The sequence below is a fragment of the Tamandua tetradactyla genome, chromosome 4 (assembly GCF_023851605.1).
Source record: "Tamandua tetradactyla isolate mTamTet1 chromosome 4, mTamTet1.pri, whole genome shotgun sequence".
NCBI classification, from domain to species: domain Eukaryota; kingdom Metazoa; phylum Chordata; class Mammalia; order Pilosa; family Myrmecophagidae; genus Tamandua; species Tamandua tetradactyla.
The window spans coordinates 144,894,908-144,916,556 of record NC_135330.1 but is presented as its reverse complement, the minus strand read 5'-3'; the positions used below and the strand labels follow the sequence as shown (position 1 = coordinate 144,916,556).

Sequence of the window (21,649 nt, the reverse complement as noted above, 5' to 3'; positions counted from 1 at the left end):
TTCTTGTGGAAATTATATTAACAAAATGATTTGTATTGTATACATAAACTGTTCAGTATTTGCAGGTGTATTTTCGTTATTACAAAATACTATACTGCTATGGATTATCAGCACTTTAAAATATTTTGTCTGAGTTGGTATGGAGATGTGCTCATATAATAAAGGGTTTCATTTCTTTGTTCCAATTAATATGTCTCACTGAAGTCCTGAGAAAATAAAATTACAATTTATTCTACTATGGCATTTGCCTCAGCAAATAAGCTTAAAGATGTGGTGTGTCATGCTATTTCTCAGTGTAGGGTCATTTTCAAGTAGCACTATAGGTACTATCAGTATAAATAATAATACGTTGTGTTATGACATTTTAGGTACAAAAAAATATCATGAGCCAGGTGTTTCTAGGTAACACTAAAAGTTATTTAGGGATTATCTATGTGGTTTAAAATTATTATTAATGTAGCCAAAGCCATAAATATGCAGTATGTTAGCAAACTTTTCTGTCTTACCTCAGGCTGTGGTCTTAATTTCAGAAACTAATTTCATAATAGATATTTTTGGAATGATTACAGTATTCAAACACTTAAACCTTTTACTGGTTTTCTGCCCAAATGTCCTAGAAGAATAAGCCAATCAATCATGCTTTTTGTTATGTGCCAGGTAACGAATTCTGAAGGTACATGGGTGCAGCTGGATAAGAACAGCATGGTAGAGTTCTGTGAAAGTGATGAAGGAGAGGCATGGTCCTTAGCTAGAGACAGAGGTGGAAACCAGTACCTCCGACATGAAGATGGCAAGTTGGCTTAAATTTGTGATTTATTCTGATTAACCTTTGAAATGCAGGAACCTAATGTGTTCTATTTCTTTTGTCTTAAAGAGTTCTTTGCTTAATTTTTAAGCAAAAGCAGAACTAAGAATTAAATATCTTGCAACTGTTAAAATTGGTTTGTATAATACTAGTATACTACATTAATGCACATGAAAGAAGTGAATTTAAAAATGTGAAACATATGAAGGCATGTTCATAAAACATGAGTTTTATTTCATTAATATGAATTTGTGTGCTTCATACTCCAGTACCAATACAAGAGTGAATGTTTTACTCTGTCACTCAATGAAAGTTCAATTTTCAAACCACACGAAGTATTCAATTTACTTTTGTCCCAGAGAAGGAGCATTGAATAAATGCATAGCATCTTTTTAGCGTTTCCTATTCTGTTGTTAGACTTTCAATTTTGAACTTTATTTACCTTTTTTAGACACTGATCTCATTTAATAAAAGATTTTCACCTTATGTACCCCTCTCTTCATTCTCCTGGTGGCAAAAGCTTGTACTTCAGAGTTCAGATCATGTTATCTATCACTTGTATAAATCTTTGCTCCTGACAGAGTTAAGAATTCTCCCTGTTTTCCTAAAGAGCTATTATACTCACCACTAGAAAAATACCAGTTATATTAGAGTCCTTTTTTTTTTTTAACTTTTTACCTAACTTGTGAAACCAGTTTGTTTTGTTTTGTTTTTAATCTTTGTATTTGTAGTAGTAAAATGATGTTGCACATACCAGTTGCTCACTAAATTTTATAAATTCAGGTTGAATCACAAAAATAACAGTTATGGCATATAGATAAGTCAAGCAAAGACTTTTCTGCCAAATCCCATATTTATGGAATAATGAGGTGCGTGTGTTTTTTTTTAAGAGTTGAGTAAGTTAAGGTAAAATAAATAAAAGGATATATTTCTTTATCCAAAAGATAATAAACATAATACTTATTATCCAAGAAGTAAGAAGAGTTGGAAATTTACATGAATGACAGAATGCATTTAAGTATTTAGCTCCCTTTTTTTCCTTCAGCAAGCCCTTGAGGTAAATAATATAATCCTAATCTTATTGATAGGAAAACTAATGCTCAAAATTTTAAATGACATGCCTCTGATTGTCGAGCACATTACGTGACAGATATGAACTGAACCAGAATCTTTATTCATGTTTTAAATACATGCTTATTACACCATACCACGTGCATCAAAAATCCATTAAGCACAATTTGAGAACCTAACCTCCTTCTTTGCCAGATAAACTTTTTAGCCAAAGATGATGTCATCATAAAACAATGTTCTGAAATGATAGAACTATTCTTCATTATGTTTTAAAGAAGGAAAAGGCTTCATGTGATATAAATTGGACATTTTACAGAATAAACTTCCCATTTACTATGTATTAATATATATTTACTACATATTTATAAATTTAAAGTGTTTTTTATACATTGGAATATTCTTATATAAATAAAAATAATTAAAGGGAGATCAATTTTATGTAAAACAGTTCAATGATATGACCCCTCCTAAAGCCAGAAAATGGTTTAGGTGATGCTCAAAGGACCTTTCTAGCTTAAAAATTGTTTTAGTTGGCAATGTAGCATAATGTGTAAGAATAAACTCCAGAGCTGGACAGCCAGACTACAAATCCCAGTGTTCTTTTCAGTTTTGTGATCTTGACCAAGTTATCTAATCTCTTGTTTCAGTTTTCTCATTTGCAAATGAGATTATGAAGATTAAATAAGTGAATAATATTTAAAGCTAGCAGATGGTAAGGATAGCTATCATTGTTAAAATGTAAAATGCCCTCCTTACTAAGGAGCAAGTTTTAACACAGAAAATTGTAATCCGTATACTTAGAGGGTTGAAGGTTCTTCTAAGATAAAATGTTTCTTAAATTAGGATATCATTTCTGGAGTGGTATGCCTTCAGTCTTAAAAGAGGTTTAGAGAAATTTTCATTTTTATCTGTAGTCAGTTAATGATCTTTTCTTTTTTTATTTTTTATATATATACATATAGTCATAATGTGAGTTTTAATACTTTAACATAAAATTTGGGATGATAAGGAGAAAAGTAATAAGAATTTAGTTTCTTAAAATCGTTAAGATAAATTGATGGTAGTATCCAGATAGTTGCTCATTGGTATAAGTATGTAGCTAGACTTAATAGGAAAACAAGAGGATTTTGTGCTTTGATGATTTATTTATATGAAGTATTGGAAGCAAAACAAAAATCTTTTCTTGGCCTTTTGGCTGAGATCAAATGTAGAAGTAAAACAAAAACTTACCTTTTTGTAAAAATTCTTCATGGGTCCTTGATTTCTGTAGTTAAAACCAGTAGGCATAGTTATTGCTATGGTAAAAACAGAGATTTCAGTAGACCATTCTGAAGAGTCTGGAGGATGAGAATTGCCTTTGGATTCACACAGAACATGTATGGGTGTTTTCCAGAAGAAGTATTCCACTGCTGAAATAATCTCATACTGAAGGGTATTGCCTAAAGGAAACCCTAGAACTGGTTTTTTGAAAAACAAATGCTGGTAAAGGGGTAGAGCACACAATACCACTGGTCCACAGAATTCCATTTTACATAATGGAAGAAAACATGCCGCCATGTTTTTCTAGTTCCGTTTCCTGTTTAAAGAGATATTCACTTTTTAAAATGTATTTGAATGAATTTCATTATTTATAGTGTTTATTTTTATTAAGAAATCTTCACACACATACTTTCTATACATGATATACAGTCAGTGGCTTACAATATCATCACATAATTGTATATTCAGCACCATGATCATTTTTTAGAACATTTGCATTACTCTGGAAAAAGAAATAAGAAAAAAACTCACGCATGCCATACACCTTATCCCTCCCTCTCATTGACCACTAGTGTTTGCATCTACCCAATTTATTTTACCCTTTGTTCCCTCTATTATAATTTTTTTTTATTCATAGTTTTTACTCATCTGTCCATACCCTTGGATATAAGGAGGATCAGACCCAAGGTTTTCACAGTCACAAAGTCAGATTGTAAATGTTATATCTTTATGCAGATGGAACATCGGTCAATGGTCAAATGTTATTTTTAATGCAATTTTATTGTGAGATAGTCACACACCATACAGACATCTGAAGTATCCAATCACTGGCTCACAGTATCATCACATAATTGTACTTACATCTCTATGCATAATGTTATTTTAAATGAATAAATGCTTTTTCTCCCTTTCATTTGACAGATTTTGTCCCTTTTTTTTAACTGACATCAATATAGCTATTTAACTGTGGTATTAGAGTTTTTAGTATTATATCAGCCAGAATTTTATAGCTCCATGATTGTAGGGGATTGACTTAGTTTACCCATTTTCTGTTTTGCATCTTGCCATTTGTAAACTGGATGACCTACTTGCCATTTCCTTCTTTAAATAAGAATTCTGACATTTTTTTACTTCAAGATGCATTAATAGTCTCTGATTATATAACTTTCAAGGAAAATAAGTAAAGATAAAACAAAAATTAAATTTTCCCTAATTTTCTCAGTCCTAATTTAGTGTTTTACAAGTGAAAATTTGTTTCATACTGGATACTTAGATATTCTGGAGATGTTTTTCTCTTTCTTTCCTAATATACAATATATTTTGGTTTCTGATTTGTAGGCTACCCATTTTTGTTTTGCAAAATGCCTTTGTATAAATTTGTACAAATGCGAGATCCTGGCACAGAAAAATTAGTACACATTCAATGATGTATCCTGCCACAATAAAAGTAAATCAGCTCTATAAGAGTGTCTCCTATTTCTAAATTTCACTGTATATTTAATAGGTACAAACAATGATTTGGCATATGCTGTGTCAGTGTGAAGATGAAAATTTCTTTTTCTCTTATTAAGACTAATCAAATCTAAATGTTAGACATATTAAATCTAATCATCATAAAACCTTCCTTGCAATTTTTCTTTCTTTGTTATATAGATAGCGATTGGCACATATGAAACTAATTTTATAGCTATGCCTTTTATTGTAGAGCAAGTTCTTCTGGATCAGAATTCTCAAACCCCTCCTCCAAGCCCTTTCACAGTTCAAGCTTTTAATAAAGGGGCAAGTTGCAGTGCCCAAGGATTTGACTATGGACTCGGAAATAATAAAGGTAGGTGTTAAAAAGTGAGTCTTTTCTTATCTAACTTTAATACTTTTTATTACCTTTCTCTTCAACCCATTTTATTCCCATTTACCCACAAAATTTTATTAAAATCTGCTCCTACGAGACTAACATTTAAATGTTAACAAAGGTGTTCTTTTTACAGTATTATTTTTACCAGTTTTAGCTTAAGTTTGTAGGAATTCTTGCTCATTTTTTTTTATTTCTTAAAAGCATCCACCTTCAATTGGCATCCTAAAGATTCCATGTTACTATATCTCGTAAAAGAATTATAATTTTTATTATCCATTTATTACTGAGAGTAATGTTGAACAACAAAGAACTTTCCAAAATGATCCATATAAAAGCAGAATATTATTTTTAAATGATCTTACACAGTGACTTCATTAAATATGTGTGATTTTGAATGAATAACCAAGTTAATTTAGTTAATTTTATAATTATATGAAATATGTTTGAGTTTGAGATATATAATAAAACCAGAAAGTGGTAAAAAAAAAAAATCCTCTAAACCATATGAATATAAAACATATACATCCATGTTTTAGCTGCATTAATGGAGGAGACTAGAATCATGGACAGCCCAAACAGTCATTATTTTGCAATAATTTATAACTGAAGTTCGTCCAAAATTGTCTCTGTAAATTTAAGCCACCCTCATGTTCTTTCCTATGTACCTGACCCTGATTGCTTCTAAATCAGCTGTATTGTCAGCAGATGGATGATGGGAAGAAGAGAGAAGATAACCTACATAGAAATGATCTTCCTTTAAAATTTTATTGAAACTAATTCACAGAACTTGATTTCAAGGAATAAATACAGTGTCATTATTCCTGACTTGCAGAGCAAGAAAAAATAATGAAATAGTCAGCAAAGTACAGAATGATAATAATAATAATAAAATATAAGAAACGCTAGATTTAGAATAAAATCATTTTCTATTGGATGTTTTCATTACTATTCAGGAAATGTTTTTATAACAGAAACCTAGCTACAAGATTTCTTTTTGTTCTCCCTTCCTCTCTTGAGTTGGTCTGTTCTGTAAATTTGGATACTGTCTGCTCACTTACTTTGGGGTATTCTGATTTCTTCATGTTAAGCTAGGTCTTCATGCTTATGTGGAATAAATACTTGATGTTTTCTTTCTTTGTGTCCCTTTCTGTATATAATTGTTGCCCTTAAATTAAAATCTCAACGTTTACTCCCTGCAACTATACGTCTATGTTAATTTGTTTTAAAGCCATGCTTAGTTCGATTTGTATGCTTTCCGTCTTTAACATGTCTAAATGATTTACTTTGGGCTATCATTGTAAATCAATCTTTAAAATATAATTTACTAAAACACTATAGGAATGAAAATCAATTTTCAACAGATACAAAAATACATGATAAAGTATTACTTTTAAAAGTGTGATTTTGCTAACATTGTTCAAGAGAGGATAACATGAACTTGTTAATAGGCCTTTTAAATATTTATATGGAACAAAGAAATATTAAGATACATAAAATTGATTAAATATCTCTAACTTTTTTTACTTGTCTTTAAGAACAGTTCCCATTTTCTTTAACTCTTTATACTGTCCAAGGTAAAAGAAGTTAAGTACTTTTTGTAAAAGTTTCTTTTCCTTTAAAGAGTATTTTACAAAATTCTTTCATTATCTCTAAAATACTTTCTATCATCCACAGTATTAAATTTCTAAAGAATAAAGACATGTCGCTTGTAAACATGTTTCTTTCTATATAAATTTATCCCTTGTCAGTGCTTTAATTGAAATGACCTTTCATAAACTATATCATATTTAGGCAATGTGTTTGAAAAGCTACTGTTTTTCGGTCCCTGCATCAACTAGTCTGGATATATACTTTTTTTTTCCCCTCTTCTTTGCCATTTAAACTATTTAATATACGTATTCTCAATTACATTGTTCCATATTTTTTAAAAATCCTCCTCTGTTAAAGTCTTTTGCACTTTATAAGGAAAAATGTCAGAATTGATATTCAGAAGCACTATTCAGATTCTTTCTTATCTTACAGATCTTATGGATTTTTTATTGTACATCCATGCTAAAGAATTCATACTTTTAAAAATACAATTTAAAAAAAAAAGATTTCTCCATAGAAACAAAAGGTTCAGAAGGAAAAAAGAAAATATTCATTTGTAGCTATAATTAAATATATTAAATTAATAATATATACTTTGCCCTCTTCAGTATTTGTTTCAAAGAAAAGACATTCATATTGTTTGCTTATTTTCTGCAAGAACTGTAATGTGAGGCAGGCTGATATTATTCAATGTCAGACACTACAGAAAAAAAGACATCATTTACTTAGAATATCATTTATATGTGTGATAGTTGATCAGTTTATCATAGATTCTTCATATACTTTTTATTCCATGCTGCTGCTGTATGTTGTATATGAATTTAAACATATTTGTTTTTGTATGTGGGCTGTTATGTAAGATTTGATGGACTGTTCTATTAAAAAAAAGAGAGAGAGAGAGAGAAAGAGAAATTTGGTCCCTCAAACTGAGGATAATAATCACCAATTTGTACACATTTCCAAATTGGCATAGCTTTATTTGGTATTTATCTTTATCTGAATGTCATAAAGCACCATTTACTTTACCATTTTGGATGTTAATTAATAACAAGTTGTAGTTTTGACTGTTTTGCCCACTGCAGGTGACCAACTGAGTGCCATATTGAATTCCATTCAGTCACGGCCCAATCTCCCAGCTCCTTCCATCTTTGATCAAGCTGCCAAACCTCCCTCTTCCTTAGTCCACAGCCCATTTGTGTTCGGACAGCCCCTTTCCTTCCAGCAGCCTCAGCTTCAGAGTAAGTCTGTCAGCCTTAAACTGCCTCATCAAACCATTTCTGAAGCTTTGTTCTGAGTTGTTTATCAGTTCCTATTTATTTATCAACTCACCTGACTGGTTTTATTTAATTAGAATGTCATCCCCTCCCACATTTTTGAAGCATTAAGTTATTTTGCAGCTAAAAATTTGTTTTTAATCACACATTTTTTTACTTAGTGTAGTTTTGAAAATAACTGTTATATTGTTTATTCTAATGTAAACATCTTAGAAAAATACATTGGATTTAAGATTTTTTAATATGTATGGTTATAGTGAACATGATTATAGTCTCAGTTTACACATCATTTTTTGGATTCAAATGCATGACCTCTTTGCATTAATCAAGTATACTTACACTTAGATTTAAGTCATTTTTCCACAAAAATATTTGATCACCATTATCAGGATTACTTGAAAAATGCCAGCTGGCTTGATTTTACTAGGAACAAGGGCAGTGTATACTTAGCAAATTATGTTTTTCATTATGAGTATTTTGTATCTTATGTAAAGATTATACTAAGAATAAACTTTCCTGAGTTTATACTATACAGTAGGCCAGTTTAACTAATGAAATTAATTATTTTAGAAATTTAAGCATCTAGAAGCAGTGCCAATTTCTAGCTAACCATCACCTCTATCCATAGATAATATTCACTTGAATGTGTTTAAGAGAATAATTTCAAGGGAATAGAATAGTGTTCATGTGTGTGAAATAGTTTTTTCCTTCCATAATAAGCATTATAGAGAAATGAAGATTTAGTTTACTAATTTTATGAAACCACCAAATTTTTTGCATCTAGTTGTAGCCAGGGAGCAGAAACTATTAAGAACAAGGGAAAAAAACAAAAAGGAAGAAATCATAATTGGTCAGATAAAAATTCATATTAGAAATAAAATTTTCAAGAGAAATTTTAAATTTCTTGATCATGACATAATAGTAGCAAATAAAAGAACTAAGATAATAAAGACCCTCTTTTTTTCCTACCTTAAGGATTATTGCAAGTCTTTTTAAAAACGAAGGAAATACCTACTTTCATTTTAATTTTAATTAATAAAATATTAAAGACCATATTAAAATTATTTTTTCTCTTTCAGGAGATTGACATTGTGTCAATACAATTTTATGAATATTGTATATAAATGTTATTAGTACCACTACTCCCTTTACCACCATCTTGGAGCAAATTTGAAATCAGAATCTAGAAATGTCTCAGTTACCAATTTTCTGAATAATTATTTATCTATACTTGAATAATGGGAATTATTCAGTTCTTTTTAAAAAGCTGTTATTTTCAGCAGAATGTCACTGATTTAGTTTCCAAATTTCAGAAAATAAAAACTTTAATCTTTAGGATTACTAAAAAAGTCTGGAATCAAAACAGTTTCAGTGTTTTGAAAATAAGAGTTATATTGGTCACATTCATATTAAAATAATTACATATGGCAGAGTGCTTCTTATTAAAACTGAGTAAGATACTTTTTTCCTGACTTCACTACCATCCCATCCACCAGCATTTCACCTTGCATTAGAAGATAACTTATTCCTACTAAACGTCTCTTTATTAGTTAGTGAAATGAAAAATTGTGTTTGTCTTATACTTTATAATATAATAAAGTAAAACATTACATATACATGGAACTGTAACCCATACCAAACTTTAAAATCTGTTCTATAACTGCTTGTTAAAATGTACTTGGTAATTTATTGCTTTTTTGTGTATATGTGTGTATATGTTATGTTTCACAATTTAAAAAAAATTAAAAACATTACATATAGAAGACATAAAAATGTACTGATCTCTCTTTTCATGGAGAGTCACTACTATATACAAACACATTATTGCATTGAGGTACTGTGTATTATCTCCATTTCACAAGTGAAGAAACAGGCTTAGAGGGGATAAATGTTTTGCCCTTGAATCATACAAATAAAATGGCAGAGCCAGGCTTGAGGCCAGTTTTACAAAGGCCATAGTTTAATTATTTGGTCTTACATGCTAATCAACGATGAAAACTCTGTTCTTTAATATTTTAAAAATTTCTGTTTACATTCCAGTGTCTAGGGTATTAGTTTTGTTCACATTGATTATTTTCAGTTTAAAGTTTAATTTTAAGAGTGTAGGTAGTTTAAAAGGAAAAAAGTTGGGGCACAGTGGCTCAGCAGGCAGAGTTCTTGCCTGCCATGCCAGAGATCCAAGTTCGCTTCCTGGGGTCTGCCCATGCGAGAAAAAAAAAAAATTAAAAGGAAAAAAATTTTCTTAAATGTCATAAATCAGATTCCTAAATAAATAGACGAGTTCTCCAGATATGCATGTAAACTGCCCACATGTTATCTTTATCTAGCATTTCTTTGAACATTATTTTCAGTAACTGTTTCCCCTGCCCTCGTCAAGCATAGTTTTTTCACAATACTTAGAATTTAAAATAATCCGGAATTAAATTAATTGGTGCTCCAAATCTGATCATTTAACTTTATATTAGCAAAAATATTTTATTATTCATACACTAACACAAAAATATATAAGCATGCAAATTATTATAACTGCTATTCTAGTAAAATAGAATAATTATAGAGATAGAAATTACAGATTTTCTTGTTTTATTGTGTGAGCAAATGCACACAAACATGAGAGATAAGTTTGTATATAGAATTTTTCTGTATTGTTCTGTATTAACTTTTTTGATTTTCACTTTTTTTAACTTTTAAAAATCAGTTATGTATTTTTAGATCTAAACAGTTTCATAACATGGTTCTGTTGGACTAAGGGTCAGAAATTATGTGTATGCCTCCTTTCTTTAAGAATATTTATATTCCTTATTTTTATTATCTTTCTTCATTCTTTTTGAAAGTGTCAGTTTGCATCACATAGCTCCTGAAAAGAGTCTCACACATCATAGGGTTTCAGGTCATATTTTCTGACTGATTACAGTTGATTTCTAAGCAAGATCCTCCATCTGAAATACTTTATTCTAAATGACTGTGTTTAACATAGGTACTCCCTATCCAAGAGGCTGAATGGTTTATTTTTAGTTTTTGTAGGGAAAAATTACTTAAAGCATTATGACAATTTGCTGTTCTCGCAGAGATTTTAAACATGTAATATACAATTCACGTTAAATATGTAGTACTTTCAAAGCCCAAAAATGATAGCTCTTGGTTACCTTGCAAGAGTTTTTGTATTTTATAACCATATGTCACATTAAGTGGGACAAAACATTTTTAAATGTGACACGTGAAATTGAGTATCTGAATGGGTATTTATTTTATATTTGAGAGTATTACTATGCTGAAGTAAATTCTTTACTTATTTAGCATGAGAGATGGAGTCATGCAAAGACTTAAATCTTGTATTTTCCCCTCCAGCCCTTACTGGCCTTATTTAAGCTGTTTGACACTTCTAAACCTTTTTGCCTCACCCATAAAATGGATGCCTTTTAAATGTCACCTGCTGATGCTTTCATTGCCTTTTGATATGGACATTTAACATCTCTCCTGCTCCAAGGGAATGTGAAAGAAGTCTGAGTGAGAGCAGTTTATTCCTAGGATGGAATGACTTGGAGGATTTAGACAAATGAGGTTTCCTTGCTATTTCTCAGTCCATCTTTACAGCATTATTTGTTTTGAGGTTAATTCTTAATTTAGTAAGACTGTACTCAGATGTTAGTATAAATGTTATTTTAAAAGCCAGATTTGATTCTAAGACCTAGAAATCATTTCTAGCCTGGATTATAATCATACCACAGAATTTGTCTATTTGTTTGCCATGAAGATGTAGTATAGTAGATGGAGCACTGGACTTGGGAAGGAGACCTGTGTTTTAGTTTCTATTCTTACACTGAGTTTCTGACACAAAAGTGGTTTCTTAGATCCTCTTTCTGCTCCTAAAGAAAAATTATATGATGGCGTCCAACGAAGATTTTATAAACTTGAGTCAGCTTTTTTATTCTAGTATTCCAACTCCTCCATAAAAATTTTCACGCTTGAACCTTTATGTCTGTCACAACTGCCAATATATTTATCTTAGCTTTGGCTCTAACATCTCTAGCATCCTTACACATTCTTATCTTTTGAGTCAGGGGCCTGAATTGATCTTTGCTCAGCTTAGCCATCTTCTTTGTGGTTGGAAGTGTTTTTTAAGTCTGGAGGTTTTGCTTTCTTTATCAGCAGTTTCTCCATTGACTCTTCACATCATTCTAAGAATTTAAAAAAGAGAATACTGATGTTATTTATGAGACAGTGTTTCCTAGTGCATCTGTTTGCTTTCCCCATCTGTATTTGACCTTTTATCTCTCCCTCTGCTCCCATCTCCTCATTGGATACTGTTTATTCTGTCCTTCATGAGCATATTTCTTCCAATGGGCTATTCATTCTTCCATCACTACACTTTTATTAAATATATACTCTATGCTAGATAATGGGGACCAAAAAGTAAAGAAATTATGATCACAGATAATTGAAGAGCTTCCAGAATGTTGTGGAAGGCGCAGCCATGTTTAAAAAAAAAGTTGTTGTACTGTTTAAGTGTTAGAGAAGCAATATATACAGGATGCAATGGAAGCACAGGAGAGAAAGCCCCTAACTCAGCTAGAAGAGGTTAGAAAAAGTCTTGAAGGATTCTTAGTAATTTATCAGGTAATGAGAGCAGGGGATGCTAAAAAGCATTACAACTAAGAGAATAGTAAGAGCTAAGTTATAGAGATTCATTAATTCAACAAGTATTTATTGAGCACTACCTACATGCCAGGCATTCTTATTCTAAGTGCTGGTCATGAAAGAGACTAGTTTGGGAGAATCTTGCAGTTATCTGAGTGGAAGATGATGGTGGTTTTACCAAGGAACTAGCCATGGAGATAGTAATAAGTGGTTGAATACTGGATATATTTTGAAGAGGGACCAATAGATTTGTTTACAGATTGAATAAGTAGTGACAAAAAGGAAATAGAAGGTGGAATCTGTTTTTTAGCCAAGGCATTTGGGAGAATATAGTTTCTGTTTACTCTGGGAGTTGCAGGAGAACTAAGTTTTAATGGCAATAATAGAAGCTTAACTTTAAACATAATATTGGTAAGTACTGCTACATGACAAACCACCACAGAATCTATGACTTGAAACAAGCCCTATCGGTTTAGCTTACAATTCTATAGATTGGCAGATTTGTCTGGGTTCAACTAGACAATTTTTCTGGTCTTAGCTGGGTTCCTTCCTGTTGTCAACTGCAGGTCAGTTAAGCAGCTTTGCCTCTGAAAGGTTGACTGGCCATTGGCTGGGATGAAATGAGTCATTTAGCCAAGTGTTTCATATCATCATTCAGTGGTCTAATTTGGACTTGTTTACATGGAGATAACAGGAGCCTGAGAGAGCAGAGGCATGCATGATCTCTGGAGGTTTAGGCTTAGAACCTGCACAGTTCAAAACAAGTCACCAGGCCAGCTTATGTTCAAAGTTGGGGAAAGAGATTCCACCTTGTAATGAGAAGAGTTACATAGGGGCATGGATTCAGGAAGAAGAATAATTATGACCATATTTGTAAACAGTCTATCCCAGATAAGTTGAGTTTAATTGTCCTATCAAATACAAGTAGAGATATTAAGTTAGGATGGATATATGCCTGGAGTTCAGGAGGAATGTCTAGGCAGGGCATATAAATTGGGAAGTCCAATTAGTTTATAGCAGAATAATTTGAGAGTTATGGAAAGTTATAGTAATGTCTACATAGGTGGATATAGACCATGAGGGTGGATGAGAGCAGCAGGAGAGTAGGTATAGGTAGAAAAGAGAAGAGGCCTAAGGACTGAGCCCCAGGGTACTTCAGCATTTAAAGGTGGGAGAGAAGGGGGAAATCAGCAAAAGAAACTGAAAAGTGACCATAGAGGTAGGAGAAAAAACAAGTGAGTATAGTGTTTCAAGGAGATGGTAATAAGTTGTATCAAATGTTGCTGGTAGGTAAAAATGAGGATTGAGAATTGACCACTGGATTTAGCAGCATGGCAGACATTAATGACTTTGATAAGAGTCATGTCATTAAAGCGAGATGCCAAGGCTTGGTTTGTGCAGGTTCAAGAGAAAAAGGGAAAACAGAAACAATGAGTATAGATAAATCTGTCAAGATTTGTTGTTAAGAGGAGAGAAATACAGTGATACTAGGAGAGAGGATGGGGATCTGGAGAGGTTTTTGTTTTATTTTGTTGTTTTTTCAATGAAAAAAAAAGTAGCATTAAGTTTTAGTTTTTTGTTTTGATGGGAATGATCTAGTAGAGTAAGGAAACTAGACAGTGCAGCAGAGAGAAAAGAATTGCTGGATATTCTTGAGATATTCTTGTATGGGTGCAGGGATGGGATCCAGCACTCAGGTGGAAAGGTAGGCTAATGGTAAACACAAATAGTGTATCCATCATTACAGCAGAGAAAGAAGAATATTGGTATTGGGAGCTTGAGGTTTGTTCTCCTCTGCCTGCTTCTTTTTTTCTCAGTAAAATAGGAAGCACTTGTCAGGTTAGAGTTAGCATGGGGAGAGTGTGTTGGAGGTTTGAGGCAAAAAGAGAAGGAATAAAATAATAATAGCTAACACATCTAGAACATTTGCCGCATGCCAGGCACCATTCTAAGCACTTCTTATTAATGAACTCATTTGATTCAAGTCAGAGAATGCGTTTCATTTGAGAAACTTCACAGATTTGTAGCGTAGAGCATGAGTGGCCTAGTGACAGTGTTTTAGACTAGAGAGGATGAGGGCAGATATGAAGGACCTTATAAACCATACTTAGTAGCACAGACTTCATCCTGTAAGTATAGTGAATAAATGGAGTAGGTGAAAAAAGAATAGATAGTGCTGAAGATTATTTTTAAAGGAGTGATATAATTGGTTTTACACTTACGAAAGATAACTTAAAATATGAAAAAGGTCCTAAAAAAAAAAAAGGAAGTTGGAGGCAGAGAGTCCAGAGAAAAACAGAGTTGGACTTAAGCTAAGGTCATTTACAGTGAGCACACAGAAGAAGAAACAAGGTTAGGAATATTTAGGCAGTAAAATGGATAGGATATGGTAATCACAGTTTTAGGAGTCAGTCTAGAATGACATTATTTTCTGGCTTTGTTTTGAAAGGTGATAATGCTTACCTTATACCAAAAACACATACTAGAAATCATATTTGAAAGAAAACGTGAGTTCAGTTTGGTAACTTAACTCCAGTAAACTGGAATATACTTTGGATTTGCAAAACATATTCAGCATTCTCATAATTAAAGATGGTGCTATTGACTGACAAGTTGAAAATACACTATTAGATTATTCATATATTCATTTTTAGTAAAAATTAATTATTAAAGCATTTTTGTGTATTTGCCTTTAATTACATTTATGCAAATTGTACAAAAATCAAAAAATTTTAAGTATTTCAAATTATATTTTCATGTTAGGTCTGTCTTTTCTCCCACTTTGCTTTTATACTGAGGTATATCTAACTACTTAGGTTATCAAAATGAAATGCTACAATTGGAATGTACTTTACAGTCGAAATAAATATTTTAAATTAAACTTTTTGTTCCCCATCATTAGATTGTTTTTCTTTCCCTCTTTAGTTTAAGAAATCTGCACAATCAGTTGTCATTATGCCATATGTTGGTAGAGTTTTTAATATTTGAAGAGCCTAAGAAGTCATCAAATCCAGCTCTCATTTTCGAGATGAGAGAATTATAGGTCACTTACACAAAGCCGTACAGTTACCTGGTGGCCAATCTAGGAGTCTCCTAACTCACTCCAGTGATATTTTTCTACTTCCATCTGATTACAGAATTTAAGAGTTGGAAAAGACGAGAGATCATTTAGTCCTGCCTTCTTAAGGTATACCTTATATCATTCAGCAACATCCTGATAAACTTGCCAGATGGGAAATTCATTATATCACAAGACAATTCTGGTTGTTAGTTCTTCCCAGTCGTTTAATAGAAAATATGGAAATAAAAATGCCTCCCTCTACCCTTCTCCCCACAATAATAATAAAAGAGAATGGAACAATGTCTCTTCTTTATCTTTAGTTAACATGTTTCCCTAGTTTGAGGCAGTAAGCTAGAACCCACATTTTTCTTTTCTGCAGACATTACTTCGAAAGTATCTTATCCTAAAACCATTTTTGTTTTGATTTAGATTTTAGCTGTTTTTGTGCTGTTTAAGTATTGTATCCTCCTACAGGACATGGTTATCATAGTTAATGTTAATCACCTGATCAAAATGTTGTCTGATTTCCCTGGTGTATAGTTAACTAGCTATCCCCCCTTCCACACCCACAACTAATTAGCAATTTGTTGAGGGCCAAAATTTTACTTTTAAGACCATCCTCAGCCCTCTGGTGTCTCAAGTTACTGCTTAAGGAGCAATATACCTATCTTTTCTTAGAATTTTTTGAAATTGTTATAAGGCACAGGATACATGCACATCAAATTATATTCAATTTTCCTATCTCAGCTGTCATAAACTCTGAAATAATATTTTTTCCCTCAATGTTATATCCCTCAATCTTATTTACTGGGTATTTACTATTTTCATCCATATTCTTTCCTTTCTACATTCATATCATGTGGATTTATGTCATACTCTAGTGACAAGGTTGTTTTTATTTATCCTTAAGTTGGAAATTTTGTTCTGACTTTCATTCTTTTGCAGTTCTTTTTGTATGCTGAAATTTATGTAAATAAATGTTAGTTCTTATGCCATTGTGCTGGTTTAAATCTGTTGTGGACCCCAGAAAAGCCGTGTCCTTAAATCCTCATTCTATATTGCTGGGTAGGAGCATTTTGACTGTCGTTTAATAGAAACGACATCCCAATTGTGGATGGTAACTTTTGATTAGTTGATTCCCATGGAGGTATGTCTCCACTCATTGAAGGTGGAGTTGCTTGCTGGAATCCTTTAAAAGAGGCAACATTTTGGAAAGAATCCTTTTTGTAGAGCCACAAGAAAGCCAACAGGCACTGCCATGTTCGCCATGTGCCCTTCCAGCCGAGAGAGAAACATTGAACTTCATGGGCCTTCTTGAACCAAGGTGTCTTTCTCTGGATGCCTTAAATTGCACATTTCTATAGACTTGTTTTAATTGGGACATTTTCTCTGCCTTAGAACTGTAAAGTAGCAACTTATTTAATTCCCCTTTTTAAAAGCCATTCCGTTTCTGGCATAATGCATTCCAGCAGCTAGCAAATTAGAACAACCATGTTTAAGCATCTTTGGCATTTGCTTAATTCTATCTTTTTTTCACGTAAGTCTACCTTTGTCTTGATAAATTTACTATAAAGAAGGATTCTGGGTATATCAATTATGTATCAAAAACTGTCAGTCACGATAGCTAAAAGTATATAGTGCTCGGCAGTCACCTTATTTTAAATCCTCTGAAACATTGATAAAAGAAGTGTGAATGATAATTATACTTATTTTTTATCTGTTATAGCAAAGTTACTATTTGGTTTCTCACATCTTTTGCTAGGTTGAAGGTATCATTTATATATTGTTTTCACAAGGACCACTAAACTAGATTTTTATCTTTTTTTAAATAAATAATTAGAAACTTCCAGAATATCTGAAATGCCTACCAGTAACTCAGCAGAATCCCTCTGTGATGTCATAGCTTAATGACAAAACATAATAGGAAATATCAAATGATATTACCAATGTTCTTACAAAGTTTCTGTGACCCAGGGAGCCAGCTACTTAGGACCCAAAGGGCAGGAACCAAATAACAAATAATATACATAAAGAACCATGTTGTTAGTAAGCAGAAAATTTATACAAAACAAGAAACATTGACTTCACATAAGCACTGAGAAAAATCCCATTTTTAATTTTTTTATTCTCTTTAGTTAACTATATGATAGCTTCAAAAAGGATCAAAATTCTACCAGGAAGAATTTAATTCATTGGTTGTCTTGTCTATATAACAGATTTTTTAAAAAAGGATATGATAGTATGCGTATTTAATCCCCATTAAATTGTCTAAAAGTTGATCTACGTTTTTTGTTTTATACATATACATCAATGTATCTCTTAAAAATTGCTTCCCTTTTTAAAATTGAAAGGTAACAAACATTTTTTTAAAGTTATCTATAATTTCATCAATGTATGTTTAAACATGAACAGGTTTTATAAAAATTAAGTGCCTAAAACAAGTATTATCTCTAATCACAGCATATTTAGTCATTTAGCAATAATCCTCTTTCAACTTTCATTTTTTAAAAAATGTTTCATTACTTGTCTGAATCATATTTAAAAATCAATCTTTCTTGATGCTATGGGCTGTATGTTGAACAGGAAAATATCAACAGTACCACAGCAACACCAGGGGTAAATAACGGGGGTAGGGACAAGAGTTAAGGGGAGGTTTGGATTTTCTGTTTGGAGAGGGTTGGTTATCTTTCCCTTGGGAACAATGAAATTATCTAAAATTGAGTGTTGATGGACTGTTGACTTTGGACATTATACATGATTCCCAATGAATGGAGGTGGCTGAAAACGGCACTAACTGAGAAGTAGGTTTGCGAACAATGGTGTATATATAGACTCAGATGCTGCTACAAAAAGGAAAGAAGTTGTGAGGCATGCAACATTAACTTTCAAAACATCTCTTTCCTCCCAGCTTTATAGAACTTTCCCACACCAGTCCCTTCGAGGGAGGATGGAGGGCAGTAACATTCAGTCTAGTCAGTGTGCGTTATATGCTGTCAACCCTTAATTGCCTTTGGTGGCCCCCTGTTATTTACGTGCAATGGATCCTAGGGCCCCTCCCCAGTGTGGGCAGTGATGATGTGGGACCCACTGTGTCTAAATAGAGATTTTTAAGTAATAAATCCCAGTTTAAAGGGACTATGAGAACTCCATGGAATATTATTGAAAAATTCAAAATAACAAGGGAAAATTAATCTATATTATGATTTTAGCAATGTAGAAAAAAAGCTGGAAGGACCAATAACAAAGTAAAACACTTAGGTTGGTTTTAAAAAAATCAGTCTTTCTAGGCCTTAGAAAAGACTTCAGGGGAAAAGAAGTGTAATTAATAAAATATCAGTGGCAGAGAGAGTTCAAATAGAGTTGAAAGGCTACTCTGGAGGTTGCTCTTACTCAAGCTTCAGGTAGACCTTGCTACCTATCATAACCTGCCAACCCCCAACCAGGACCATTCCAGCCAATACTAAAGGACACCTAGGGCAATATATAAGATTCCACAAGGGTTCCAGGCACTAGAGTAACTTGCCAGAAACCTACAACCTCCAGATGGGTCCCTGGTCCAGATAAGTCCTGAAATCTAGCCCAGCCTCTCCAGAACATCAGGTAGTTCCATCTCCCTACCCCATATTAGTGACAGATCCTTCCAATATCGAAAATTTAGAATTGCCATAGCCCAAACAACCCCAAAGAGAGGTATGAAAAGATCAAAGGTGATTGTGGAATTATACATAGCAGAAGGACTTAACAAATGAATATGAATGCTGAATCATTAAATTGATATCTCTTTTGGTCTCTAGTATTTTAGAGCAGCTGGAAGTAAAAACCTAAAATTGTGAAATTGTAACCCATAGTCTGAAATATGTTCTACAACTAATTGTGGTTCTGTGCTTTCAAATTTATAGCTTTTTTGTATATATGTTATTGTTCACAAAAAAAAAGTCGATTGTGATGATGATAAAGTATTTAAGCCCCCTATAGCCTCCTATATTCTGGAGCAGCTAGAAGGAAAAATATGAGAGGATCATATGGTAGCCCATGATAAACTTGGGGATCTGTCCTGTAACCACTTTTTGAAGAGTGCTTTGAAAACTATTGCTTTTTTATTTTTTTGATTTATATATATGTTATACTATACAATTAAAAAAGTTTAAAACATACACACAAAAGACTTAAGGACCATTTTGGCTTCCAAGCCTTTTCCAGGTATTTGTTCTTAAATATCTAATATCTTATCCTAAGTGTTCTTATAGTTTTTCCCAAATTTGTGATATGTGCTTCAAATTAAGATAGTATTCTGATTTCCTGCTCCTGTATCTTCTTGATAACCTGGTCCTCCGATTTTAACGACCAAGCTGCAAGATGGTATCACTACATTGGTGGTTGGAGCTCTCATTATATTAACTCTTCTAATCAGAAGCTGACAGCTTTCAAATTCTGTTCTTGAAGAAGAGAAATATGTTCCTCTCCTAACTGATATTTTCAGTGGTAGTTGCAAGTATGTATTATATGAGATTTAAATAACATAAGAATTTCCTTTGTAGCACCTGAACATCTTTTGGGTTTTTGTAGACCTGTTCACAAAGAAAATATTCAAAAGTATTAAAAATTTAAACTTTTAAAATTTAGATTAAGATGGTTTTATGCCACATATGTTGCTGTTTCTATATATTCATTCATCCTATTCTCTCTTTCTTGAACCTACTGATTTGGACTTTTAGTCTATCCACAGAAACTGCTTTAATCAGTGGCTTTTGCCTTACCAAATCATCACCAGTTGTCAATCTAAGATCTCCTTTTACTTGATGTCTCGACAGTATTTGACACAGTTTCTCCTTTTTCCTTGAAATACCTTCTCCATTTGCCTACTGAATATATCCTACCTCATAGGCTGTTTGTTTCCAGTGTATGTTCTGTAGCCACCTCTATTCTGTATTCCTTGGAGTGCCCCAGGGCTCTGGTCTCAGACCTCTGCTAGACCTTTCTTCCTAGGTTGTCTCATCTAGTCATGGAATTTTACCCAACATCTATATGCTTATCACTCCTGAATTTATCCCCATCTGATATAAAATATTTATTTGTTCATTGTTTCCTTTCGCATGAAGATATGCTCCATAAAAGCAGAAACTTTGTTTTTATCATCATGTCCCTAATACTTGAAACAGTGTCTGACTCATAACAGATACTCAGAACCTTACATTGAATGACTTATTTATGAATGGTTTATCATTAGTTGTGGCCATTATAGTGAATAAATCTGTTTTGAGGATTAAGAACATAGTTATGTTGTATCCAATTTTTTATTTCAATGAATCTAAGTTTTCTTATTACCTTAATTTATTTCAGCCTAACAGATTACTTTTATTTTAATCACCATGAGTTAAAATTATAAATAAAATGGATTTTTTTTCAGTTTCATTTAGAGATATTTTTAGTTTACTGCTTTTCCAAGACTACATTTTAAAGGTTCTATTCTTTGAACAAAAAATAAATTATTTAATTTCAAATAGTTTATTTCTGTGCATGGAAAATCACTACTGTGGCTAACATTTTAAGTGATTTGTAAATTTTCTTTTACTTTGTGTTTGAAGCTTTTTAGAAATAATATTTGGTTTCTCAGGATTTATGCAGCATAAACTAAATATTGGGGTTTACCCTAACATTTTCACTGACAGTGGACTTAGAAAAGTAGCCAACTATAATTGTCAACTTGGGTCCATTCTTTGACATACATTGGAAAAATCAGTCATGAGTCCATATAGAGAACCAGGTAACAAGTTAAACTGATTAAATAGCATTTCTTTATCTCTCATATTTACATAAAAATAATAGTCTACTTATAAACCTTTATAAGAAAAGAACACCAAATTGAAGAAAACTGACCTAAACAAATACTACTCTAAAAAAGCAATGCTCAAACGTGATTTATCAAAGCTAGAAGGCTTACTTAACTTCTCAGTTAACACCTTTGGAGCTGTCATTATTATCAAAATTAATTAATTCAAATTTTGTTTTCAGTTTTAATTTTGAGATGTATAAATTTGTTGAAAAGTTTAGCAGAATATAAACTTTTTAATAACAGTTAATAGTTACATACCATTTGA

General features: G+C 32.3%; 1 protein-coding gene across 15 annotated transcripts in view; it reads left to right on the top strand.

The window, feature by feature from the left end:
- Positions 1 to 21,649, top strand: part of MYCBP2 (MYC binding protein 2) — a 371,029-nt gene that overhangs the window by 258,731 nt on the left and 90,649 nt on the right. For 9 of the 15 annotated variants that reach the window (XM_077158462.1, XM_077158472.1, XM_077158469.1 and 6 more), the window contains 3 exons: positions 658 to 790; positions 4,842 to 4,964; positions 7,637 to 7,816. In XM_077158462.1, the coding sequence (XP_077014577.1) occupies positions 658 to 790; positions 4,842 to 4,964; positions 7,637 to 7,816 (436 nt within the window). The remainder of the gene's footprint in view (positions 1 to 657; positions 791 to 4,841; positions 4,965 to 7,636; positions 7,817 to 21,649) is intronic. The other 6 variants (XM_077158475.1, XM_077158468.1, XM_077158464.1 and 3 more) reach the window with 2 other exon arrangements.